The 9,913-nt window shown below is 41.1% G+C and overlaps 1 protein-coding gene and 1 non-coding gene across 4 annotated transcripts; one reads left to right on the forward strand and one right to left on the reverse strand.

The window, feature by feature from the left end:
- Nucleotides 1-1,349: 1,349 nt before the first annotated feature.
- LOC141634728 (small nucleolar RNA R71) lies at nucleotides 1,350-1,456 on the reverse strand. Its single transcript, XR_012539453.1, has one exon. It is a non-coding gene; the product is annotated as a small nucleolar RNA R71 (small nucleolar RNA).
- A 5,143-nt stretch (nucleotides 1,457-6,599) lies between these two features.
- LOC141634316 (uncharacterized) lies at nucleotides 6,600-8,829 on the forward strand. 3 transcript variants are annotated; one of them, XM_074446543.1, is made up of 3 exons: nucleotides 6,600-6,782; nucleotides 6,881-8,455; nucleotides 8,574-8,829. In XM_074446543.1, the coding sequence occupies exons 2-3, from the start codon at nucleotides 7,364-7,366 to the stop codon at nucleotides 8,685-8,687; spliced, it is 1,206 nt and encodes a 401-aa protein (XP_074302644.1). In that variant the 5' UTR covers nucleotides 6,600-6,782; nucleotides 6,881-7,363; the 3' UTR covers nucleotides 8,688-8,829. The 3 variants fall into 3 exon arrangements, with proteins under 3 accessions (XP_074302644.1, XP_074302642.1, XP_074302643.1); XM_074446541.1 differs by having other exon boundaries at nucleotides 6,881-8,829; XM_074446542.1 differs by having other exon boundaries at nucleotides 6,600-6,745; nucleotides 6,881-8,829.
- The last annotated feature ends 1,084 nt before the right edge of the window (nucleotides 8,830-9,913 follow it).

A 9,913-nucleotide genomic window follows, 5' to 3' on the forward strand; every position in this document is an offset into this window, starting at 1 on the left:
ATTTCATCTAGGGTTCGTACAATTATTAGAAAGGAAACGAGCATGTTTTAATCATCAAACTTAATTGCCGAATTGTTATTTGAATTTGGTTTGAACACTTATTAAATTTGATTATATAATTGAACTGGGTAAAATCTAGACCAAACAATACTATCAACGGGAGTTGGGTAGAATTTGTGATACTTTTATCTCTCAATTTTGTTAGCCTATTATTTTTATAGCTAGATTTACATGCGGAAGCGGGGATTTAGCTAAGAACACATATTTGAACTGAGATTTTACATCTAGGCATGGGAATGCTAGATTGTATAACTGGGACCATACTATCGATCTTAATGCTTTTGTTAGTTTAACTTACATGCAGGAGCGGGAATTAAGCTTAGTAAGAAGAACTTGCGTTACTCGGAAGAGAGCGTTTGTATGCCAATTGGATAGTATTTCATTTGAATAACGATTGGGTGATTAAGTAATTCTCTTAGGTGCTTGTTGATTGCTAATGAAAGTACGAGCTCTATTTCCCTTAAACCTTGATTACAAACCCATATTTTAGATTTAATTATAGATTATAGATTCATCATCTCAATTCTTATTTACGTAGCTAAAGTATAGTCTAGAATCGATTAGTACTCAAATTTTACTTCCCTGAGATCGACTCGTAAGCATTTACAATTGACCCGTACGCTTGCGGTATTTTTAATTGAACAAGTTTTTGGCGTCGTTGCCGGGGAAGTAACGGTTTGATATTAGTTAATTTTAGATTTGTTTAGACTACGTTTGCTTTAGCGTACGCAAGTACGCCTCTTTTGTTACTAATTATTTTTTCATTTTTCTTGTTAGTCTTATATGCACAGGCAACATTCCGCAGGTGATTTGATATTTGATCCTGAGATTGAAGCTACTGCTAGAAGACGAAACGCTGAAAGAAGAAGGAAAAGAAAGGAGCCTGAACCAGATACTACTACCCAGACGAAACTGATATTCCTATCATCATGACTTCTATGCGAGATGAAAGTGATCCTAAACCGAACTTCAACTCCAGTATAACAAAGGCAAAGATCGATGCAAATAATTTTGAGTTGACGACTTCTTTGATCCAGTTTGTTCAAACTGATCAGTTCAGTGGATCACCAGCCGAAAACCCCAACGAGCACCTAAATAGATTTCTTGATAAAGCTGACATCAAGATTAATGGAGTCTCTAATGACGCCATTCGGTTGAGGTTATTCCCTTACTCCCTTCGAGGGAGCGCACGAGAATGGTTGAACAATTGGGATCCTGACTCTTTCAATTCTTGGGATAAGCTCTCTACTGCTTTTATGCAAAAGTACTTTCCACTAGGCAAAACAGCTAAGTTCAGGAACGATATTACTGGATTTGTCCAACGCGCTGATGAGACATTGTATGAAGCTTGGGAGAGGTACAAGGAACTTCAACGGCAATGTCCTCATCACGGGATCCCATCATGTACATTGATTTTTACTTTCTACAATTATCTAAGACCCGAGTTGCAGATGAATCTTAATGCAGCCGCGGGGGGAGATTAGACTCAATTTCTTGGGACAAGGGCAAGGAGCTTATAGAGGATCTAGCAATAAGCACTTTTCATTGGGGTAATGACCGTAGTGTTCGAGGGAGCAAGGCTACTAATGACTCTGTTAATGTGATGCAAGTGACACTTGATGATCTATCTAAGCAAGTAGCTAACTCAAATTGAGTACTGGTTCTAGTTCTTCATCTCCTATGTGTCAACTTTGTGGGGTTAATGGACATGATTCTTCTGATTGTGTGAATGTTTCAATGATGGAGCAAGTTAATGCTCTAAATGGGAAGCAACAATGGGACCCTTATTCTAATACTTACAATCCGGGATGGGCTCACAATCCTAAGCTCTCATATGGAAACACCAATAACATCCAGAATACCCAACACCAAGTTAAGCAGCCTTTTCAGCAACCGCCTGGTTTCCAACCAAGGCTGTCTTTTCAACAACCACCCATGCAACCCCATCCTCCATTCCAGCAGCAACAACAGTTTCAACAACCTCAAACTCCTCAAAAATCAAATGTGGAGTTGATGTTAGAGCAAGTTTTATCTCAACAATCTCAATATATGCGTGACCAAAATCAGAAAAATGAAGAGTTTTCTACATCCATTTCTCAACTCAAATCCTCACAGAAAATGATAGAAACTCAACTTGCTCAAATTGCCCAACAAGTTAGTCAATTAGTGAAGTCTCAAGGTCAGTTCCCTGGAAATACTGAAGCTAATCCAAAGGGACAAATGAATGCTTTGACTCTAAAGAATGGGAAGGTACTTGAAGATACTACTATGCCTAAGGGTAATAGTGCAATCAATGATGAAGTGATTGAAATCGAGGATGAGAGTAAGGTGATGGAGGAGACTGTTGTTGAAGAGAAGCAAGCTAATGAGAAAGAATCTTCACTGACTCCACCTAGAGTATATGTGCCACCGGTACCTTTTCCTCAAAGGTTAGCCAAGGCAAAATTAGAGCAAAAGTACGGTAAGTTTCTAGAGATTCTAAAGGGTATGCACATCAAAATTCCCTTTTTGGATGCTATTTCTGAGATTCCATCATATGGGAAGTTTCTTAAGGATCTACTATCAAGTAAGAAAAAGCTCGGGACAAGTACAACTGTGAATCTATCAAGGGAGTGTAGTGCAATACTCCTTAATGGGATGCCTAAGAAACTTGAAGATCCTGAGAGCTTTTCCATTCCATGTTCTATTGGAGGTATTTACATTAAGCGTGCTTTATGTGATTTGGGGGCTAGTGTTAGCCTTATGCCTTTCTCGATTTTTAAGAAGCTGGAAATGATGGACTTGAAGCTGACTAGAGTTTCACTGCAATTGGCTGATCGGTCAGTCGAATTTACACTTGGGGTCGTTGAAGATGTTCCCTTAGCTGTTGGGAAACTTGTAATTCCATGTGATTTCTTTGTTATGGACATTCCCGAGGACACCCAAGTATCCATTATCTTGGGGCGTCCATGTTTAGCCACTGTTGGGGCTATGACTGATGTGAAGAGTGGTAAGCTCTCCTTGCAAGTTGGTGAAGACAAAGTGGAATTTGAGCGTAGTAAGACCATGAGCGGTCCTTCTCTGGGTGATAGTTGCTATCGAGTTGATGTCTTAGAAGAGTACTTGTCCGAGACTTCTATTCAACCTACTTCATCTGATTCATTACAAGACTATCTCACCAATTCTGATTCTGATGATGTAGAGCTTTTAGCATATGCTTGGATACTTGATTACTCCCCATCTCACTCTACTAACCCTCCACTTGAGGCTTTGCTGGTGTCTGGTAAGGATAAGGAGAGTTCTACGCCTCCTAAGGTAGAGTTAAAACCACTTCCCCCTACCCTGAAGCATTTATTCCTTGAGAATGACTCTACTTACCCTGTGATTGTCAATAGTGCACTTGATGACACTCAACTCTCTAAATTGCTAACGGTTCTCCGTAAGTATAAAAGTGTCATTGGGTACACAACTGATGATCTTAAGGGGATTAGCCCATCTTTTTGTACCCACTGCATATTGCTTGAGACTGAAAATGCCTCCTCCATTGAGCAACAACGACGCCTCAATCCTAATATGAAAGAGGTCGTTCAAAAGGAGGTGTTAAAGCTACTTGACGCGAGCATCATCTACCTTATCTCCGATAGTAAGTGGGTAAGTCTGGTTCACGTAGTTCCAAAAAAAGGTGGGATGACAGTCGTTAAAAATGACAAAGATGAGGTAATCTCTACTAGAACGGTCACCGGGTGGCGAATGTGTATTGATTATCGCCGTTTGAATAGTGCTACTCGGAAGGACCATTTCCCGCTCCCTTTTATAGACCAAATGCTTGAGCGTCTAGCTAAACACTCCTACTTTTGTTACTTGGATGGGTACTCCGGCTTTTTCCAAATTCCTATCCATCCAAGTGATCAAGAGAAAACGACATTTACATGTCCTTATGGCACCTTTGCCTACCGGCGGATGCCATTTGGATTATGTAATGCTCCTGCCACTTTTTAACGTTGCATAACAGTGATATTTTCTGACTTTGTGGAGAATATTATGAAGGTGTTTATGGATGACTTCTCGGTGGTTGGCACTACCTTTGACTCGTGTTTACAAAATCTTGAAAAAGTGCTCAATCGGTGCCGAGAAGCTCATCTAGTGCTTAATTGGGAGAAGTGTCATTTAATGGTACAAGAGGGAATTGTGCTTGGTCATGTAGTATCTCATCGGGGGATTGAGGTTGACATAGCAAAAATTGAGGTGATCGAGAATCTACCACCCCCTTTAAATGTGAAAGGTGTGAGGAGTTTCCTTGGCCATGCGGGGTTTTATCGCCGCTTTATAAAGGATTTCTCTAGCATTGCTCGACCCTTAACCGAGCTTTTAGCCAAAGATACTCCTTTTGTGTTTATTAATTCTTTTCTTGAGGCATTTGACAGGTTGAAGAAAGCTTTAACAACTGCTCCCATCATACAACCGCCAGATTGGAGCTTACCTTTTGATCTTATGTGTGATGCTAGTGATCACGCGGTTGGAGCGGTTCTAGGACAAAAGACGGATGGCAAGCTTCATGCCATTTATTATGCGAGCAAGACATTGAATGCAGCTCAAATTCATTACACTACCACCGAAAAAGAGTTGTTGGCGGTGGTATTTGCAATTGATAAGTTCAGATCGTATTTGGTGGGGTCTAAGGTGATTGTCCATACATATCACGCTGCGCTCAAATATCTCTTGAGCAAAAAGGATGCTAAACCTCGATTGATACGTTGGATTCTTCTTCTTCAAGAATTCGACTTGGAAATAAAAGATAAGAAAGGTACTGAAAACTTGGTTGCTGATCACCTTTCTCGTATGATTCTTGAGAGTTCTTCTGATGGTATTCCTATAGATGATTCATTCCCTGATGATCAGTTGTGCGCCATTGCTGCTATTGAGGCCCCTTGGTTTGCTAATATCGTTAATTACTTGGTTTTGGGAATCACCCCACATGGGTATGACTTTCATCAACGCAAGAAATTCTTCCATGATATCAGGTACTTCTTTTGGGATGATCGTTGTTTATACAAATCATGTAGTGATGGTATCATCCGGCGTTGTGTCACGCAAGATGAGGTGCCCTCTATTATTAATCATTGCCATGGTCTTCCATGTGGTGGACATGCTGGGTCCACCAAAACCGCTGCAAAAGTATTACAATGCGGATTCTATTGGCCTACCCTTTTCAAAGACGTTGTTGCTTATGTAAAAGGGTGTGATAGATGTCAAAGAACGGGAAACATCTCAAGGCGGAATGAAATGCCCCTTAACTTTATACTTGAAGTTGAACTATTCGATGTATGGGCGATTGACTTCCAAGGACCTTTCCCGTCCTCTTATGGAAACACTTATATCATAGTCGTTGTGGACTATGTGTCAAAATGGGTGGAAGCAATCGCTACCCGAACTAATGATGCTAGGGTTTTCTCTAATTTCTTGAAAAGAGTCATATTCCCTAGATTTGGTGTGCCACGAGTTCTTATAAGTGACGGGGGGAGTCACTTTATTGAGAAAAAGTTTGAAGCTCTTCTTAAGAAATATGGAGTGCAACATCGACAAGGACTTGGCTACCATCCTCAAACCAGTGGCCAGGTCAAAATTTCAAATAGAGAGATTATAACCATTTTAGAGAAGGCTGTTGCTCGTTCGCGCAAAGATTTGGCAATTAAGCTTGATGATGCATTGTGGGCATATCGTACGGCCTTTAAAACACCTATAGGGACCTCGCCGTTCAGGTTAGTTTATGGAAAGGCGTGTCATCTCCCGATTGAGCTCGAGCACCGTGCATTCTGGGCGGTAAAGAATCTCAACTATGATCTCAAGAGTGCATGGGAGAAGCGTTTGCTTGATTTGATTGAGTTGGATGAATTCCGACTTGATGCCTATGAGAGCTCCCGTATTTACAAAGAAAAGATAAAAAGATGGCATGATAAGCGAATCATGAGACGAGAATATAATGAAGGAGATTTAGTTCTTCTTTTTAATTCTCGATTTAAAATTTTTCCAGGAAAGCTCCGTTCTCGATGGTCCGGCCCTTTTAAGGTTATTCGCGTTTTCCCCAGTGATCTGTAGAAGTGGAAAGTGAATGGCGTACTTTTAAGGTGAACGGACAATGTTTGAAGCACTATGTGGTTGGCTCTCCAATTGGAGTAGAGGTAGTTCAATACCTCTCCACTCCATCTTCCGAAGCATAATTCTAAAGGCGTCGAGCTCATGACGTTAAACGAGCATTTTTTGGGTTAGTACCCGATGTTGTACTAATTTTTTTAATTCATTTAATCTCAGTTTATTTTATTTAAATTTGCTTGTGTGTTAATTTATTTTATAGGAGTAAAAGTAGAAAGATAGTTTTAAGTGTGTCAGTAATTTGGACGGGAATGTGCAGAGCCTGGGCGGGTGTTTATTAGAGCAGTACTTTGTGTGGAATAGCCGAGTCCAAGTGCCCGGGCGGGCGAATTTGAGGCCCCCGAGCGGGCATTACTGCTATAAGAAATATAAGTTGAGGGGTTTTATCTTATTTTAAGTCCCAACACAAAATCACAACTCCCCTCACACTTTTAAGTAATACCCAAACCCATCTCCCTCACTCTCACGTTGCCCTACCACCGCCGCCGCCGTGCTTACGCCGTCACCGGCCCTCGCGCACGCCGTTGTTTCCCTGTTCACGTTGCCACCATCTCGTGTACCCTCTCTTTATTCCCCTTGTTCAGTTTATTAGGGTTAGCACAAACTAATCCTGCTAATTGGGAATTTCTACAATTAAGGCTCGAATTATGTTTAATTACTCAGAATTAACACGATTATTTCATCCTTGCAGGTTGTTTTCTATTATTTAGGGATTTAATCTCCTTAATAAAAGAAGAAATTGAAATTTCTACCACAGGGAAGACGAAGCGGCAAAAATTTCAGAATATTTGCTTTGTACTGTTAGTGGGTCAAAGGCAATTGTGATTTCTATCACTCAGCAATGAAATTCTTGACATTCATATGCCACGTGAGATACGTACACAAGCTGGTGTACAATTGGTGATTTAAATTACTAAACTTTGCACGTACGGCGATCGATCATCAGTCCACGTTGATTTTATCGGTATAACTTCTTTACCTATTGCTAATTTTGTTTAACAGTAGGATGTTTTGGACAATTTAGTTGTTCAAGGGACTGAAGTTCCTTAATTTGATTATTGTCGATACTAAGCTTGGGGGAATTGGGTTAAAAATTTGGTTCCGTCTGTGGTTTCATGCTGAAGTTCGGGATTGGTCTGTGAATCGCTTGCATTGTTTACTTGGGTTTATTGACATGTCGAGTCGTGCTTGTTCCAAGGGCAAACGCCCGTCATCATCGACCTCGAAAAAACAGCCTTCTAAGAAAACTTCTACCCCTGCAACCAGTCCTTGGCCACCTTTCCGACCCCGCACGAATGCGACTAAACTCACTGCTGCCTATAATCGTCTTGCTGAGCTTGAAATTAGATCCACTCGATTCTTTGACGATTCTCTACTTGAAAGTTTAAAGCTGAAACCCGACCTTGACATGATTTTTGATAGAGTGGGGTGGGGTGATTTTTACCGCGCTAAACCACAGACCTTCAAGAAACCCACCCTTGAATTTCTTGCTACATACTCTGTGAATGAAACCAATGGAAAAGTCACTTTCCGCCTTCGAGGCGATGAGTATGAACTCACTTATTCTCCGTTGGCCAAGGCTTGCGGTCTCCCCGAGGGAGGCGACAAAACCCCTAGCGATAAACCCCATCCATCCTTTGATGAACAGGCCTTTTGGAAGGCCATTACTGGAGGTTATGCTTATCGCGCTCAACATTTAAAAGCCTCTCATATTATAAACCCTTGCGTTCGACTTATCCACCGCTTTCTCACTTGTGTGTTCTTTGGAAAGCAACAAGTCGGTACAGTGTCTAAACCTGATCTTTTCGTCCTATGGGTTATTGTTATTGGTCACTCTTCTGTCACCCTTAATGCGGGCGCCTGGCTTGCCACGCACTTGCTGACCGCCTCTGACCAGACCTCTGGAATAATTCATATTAGTGGATTAGTCACTTTGATAGCCTGCTCCTTAGGGGTTAATTGCTCTGATGCCTCCGATGAAGCCTATGGTCATCGTATGCTTAATTCCAATGTCCTCTCCTCCATGTTCATGTTATCTAGTCGCGACGGTGATGATACTGAGTTTGACTTTGACTGGCTGGTGGGGTATCCAGCTAGAATTCTTTTTCCTTTGCCCAAACCCACACATACTACAGTTCAAGTGGAAGAAAACTACCTTTTATCCACTCAAATAGTTGATGGTGGGACTGCTACTGCTACTCGGGAAGAGGATTTGAACCCCCAACAAGAGAATATTTCCATTGATCAAGAACCGGGCCATACTCAGGTTTTGTCTTCTTCCTTGTCTTCTAGGTTCGACGAATTGGTTGATAACCAGTATATGATTATGGGTATGATGCATGCTATTCTTGACTTGCAACTTAAACGTGACCCTGCTTTTGTAGACCCTCGACCTGCTCTCAAGGCTTCACTTAGGGAGACACGTGGTTGCCGCATCTCTGACCAGCCTAGACCCTCCTCTGGAGAGGGTGATGCGTCCAGACCTGACTGACACATGATGTGTTTTCCCTCTCCCCTCCTGTTTTTGTGTCCATGTTTAGTCATTTGAGCTTTGCGGACAAAGCATCATATAAGCTTGGGGGAGGGTACATTTCATTGTATATACATTGTAGTTATCTAGTTAAATGTTATTTCTTTGCATTGCATTTCTTTTATATCTTTTAAAAAAAAATCAAAAAATTCCAAAACATTGACCTCCTTTGTTCCAGTGAATTTGGTTTATGCTTCAACATTATATATGTCCCAATCTATTTTGCTAGCCCTCGTATGCTTGCTAATTTCATGTTTTCTTAGGCCTTAGTTATCTTTCTAAGATAACTCGAAAATGTTACTAGATGAGTCTTGACAACGTGACACCTCACGGGGCGCAAGATCCTTGACCACATCATGTACTTGGCATTATTACTACTTAAATTGAGAGGATTTAGAGCCTCCCAAGACCGGCACACTTGTATCCGGTCTCATTATTAGGATTGTGAGTAGTTTTCCCTCTGGGATGCGCTTTACTTGAGTGTGTCATATTCCCCCGTTCCCATGTGCATTTGATAATCTAGCGTTATGAGGCATGTTTCTGTTGATATGATTTGAACTCCACTTGGCCAGAAGACTTGATTTATTACCCTTTGAATTAATCCTCTGAGCCTAGCCTGATTTTATTTGTTTAACCCACATTATATATATATATATATATATATATATATATATATATATATATATATATATATATATATATATATATAGAGTAAGGTTCAAATGAGTCCCTTACATCTATTGAGTCTCTAAGTCCTCTTATAGGCCTTTGGATGAAATAGATGGAGGGTTGAAATTTGATCTAAATGGAGGGCTACAAATCACTCTCCCCTAATTACCTCCTCAACTCAATCATTTTCCCCTAATCAACTTCTCCTCTCATTATCACACCCTCATCATATCTCTCTATTTTTCACCCCTCTCATTACTCTCCGACATCTCTCCCACATTTCATTCCCCTGATTCCTCAAAAATACAATTAAATCACAAATCAAAATCAAAATAAATTAAAACCAAAATCTCACATTTCATTTTCCCACCACCACCACCCACAACCCACCGGACACAAACACCCACCCACCACGACCCCAACCAACCACACCAAATCCATCACCGCAGCCCCACCTTCCTCCGGCCGCCGTCGACACATCACGACCAACCACCTCTCCTCCCGTCGTTCGCCGTCTTCGCCTAT

This window comes from Silene latifolia, chromosome Y, assembly GCF_048544455.1.
Source record: "Silene latifolia isolate original U9 population chromosome Y, ASM4854445v1, whole genome shotgun sequence".
Lineage (NCBI taxonomy): Eukaryota > Viridiplantae > Streptophyta > Magnoliopsida > Caryophyllales > Caryophyllaceae > Silene > Silene latifolia.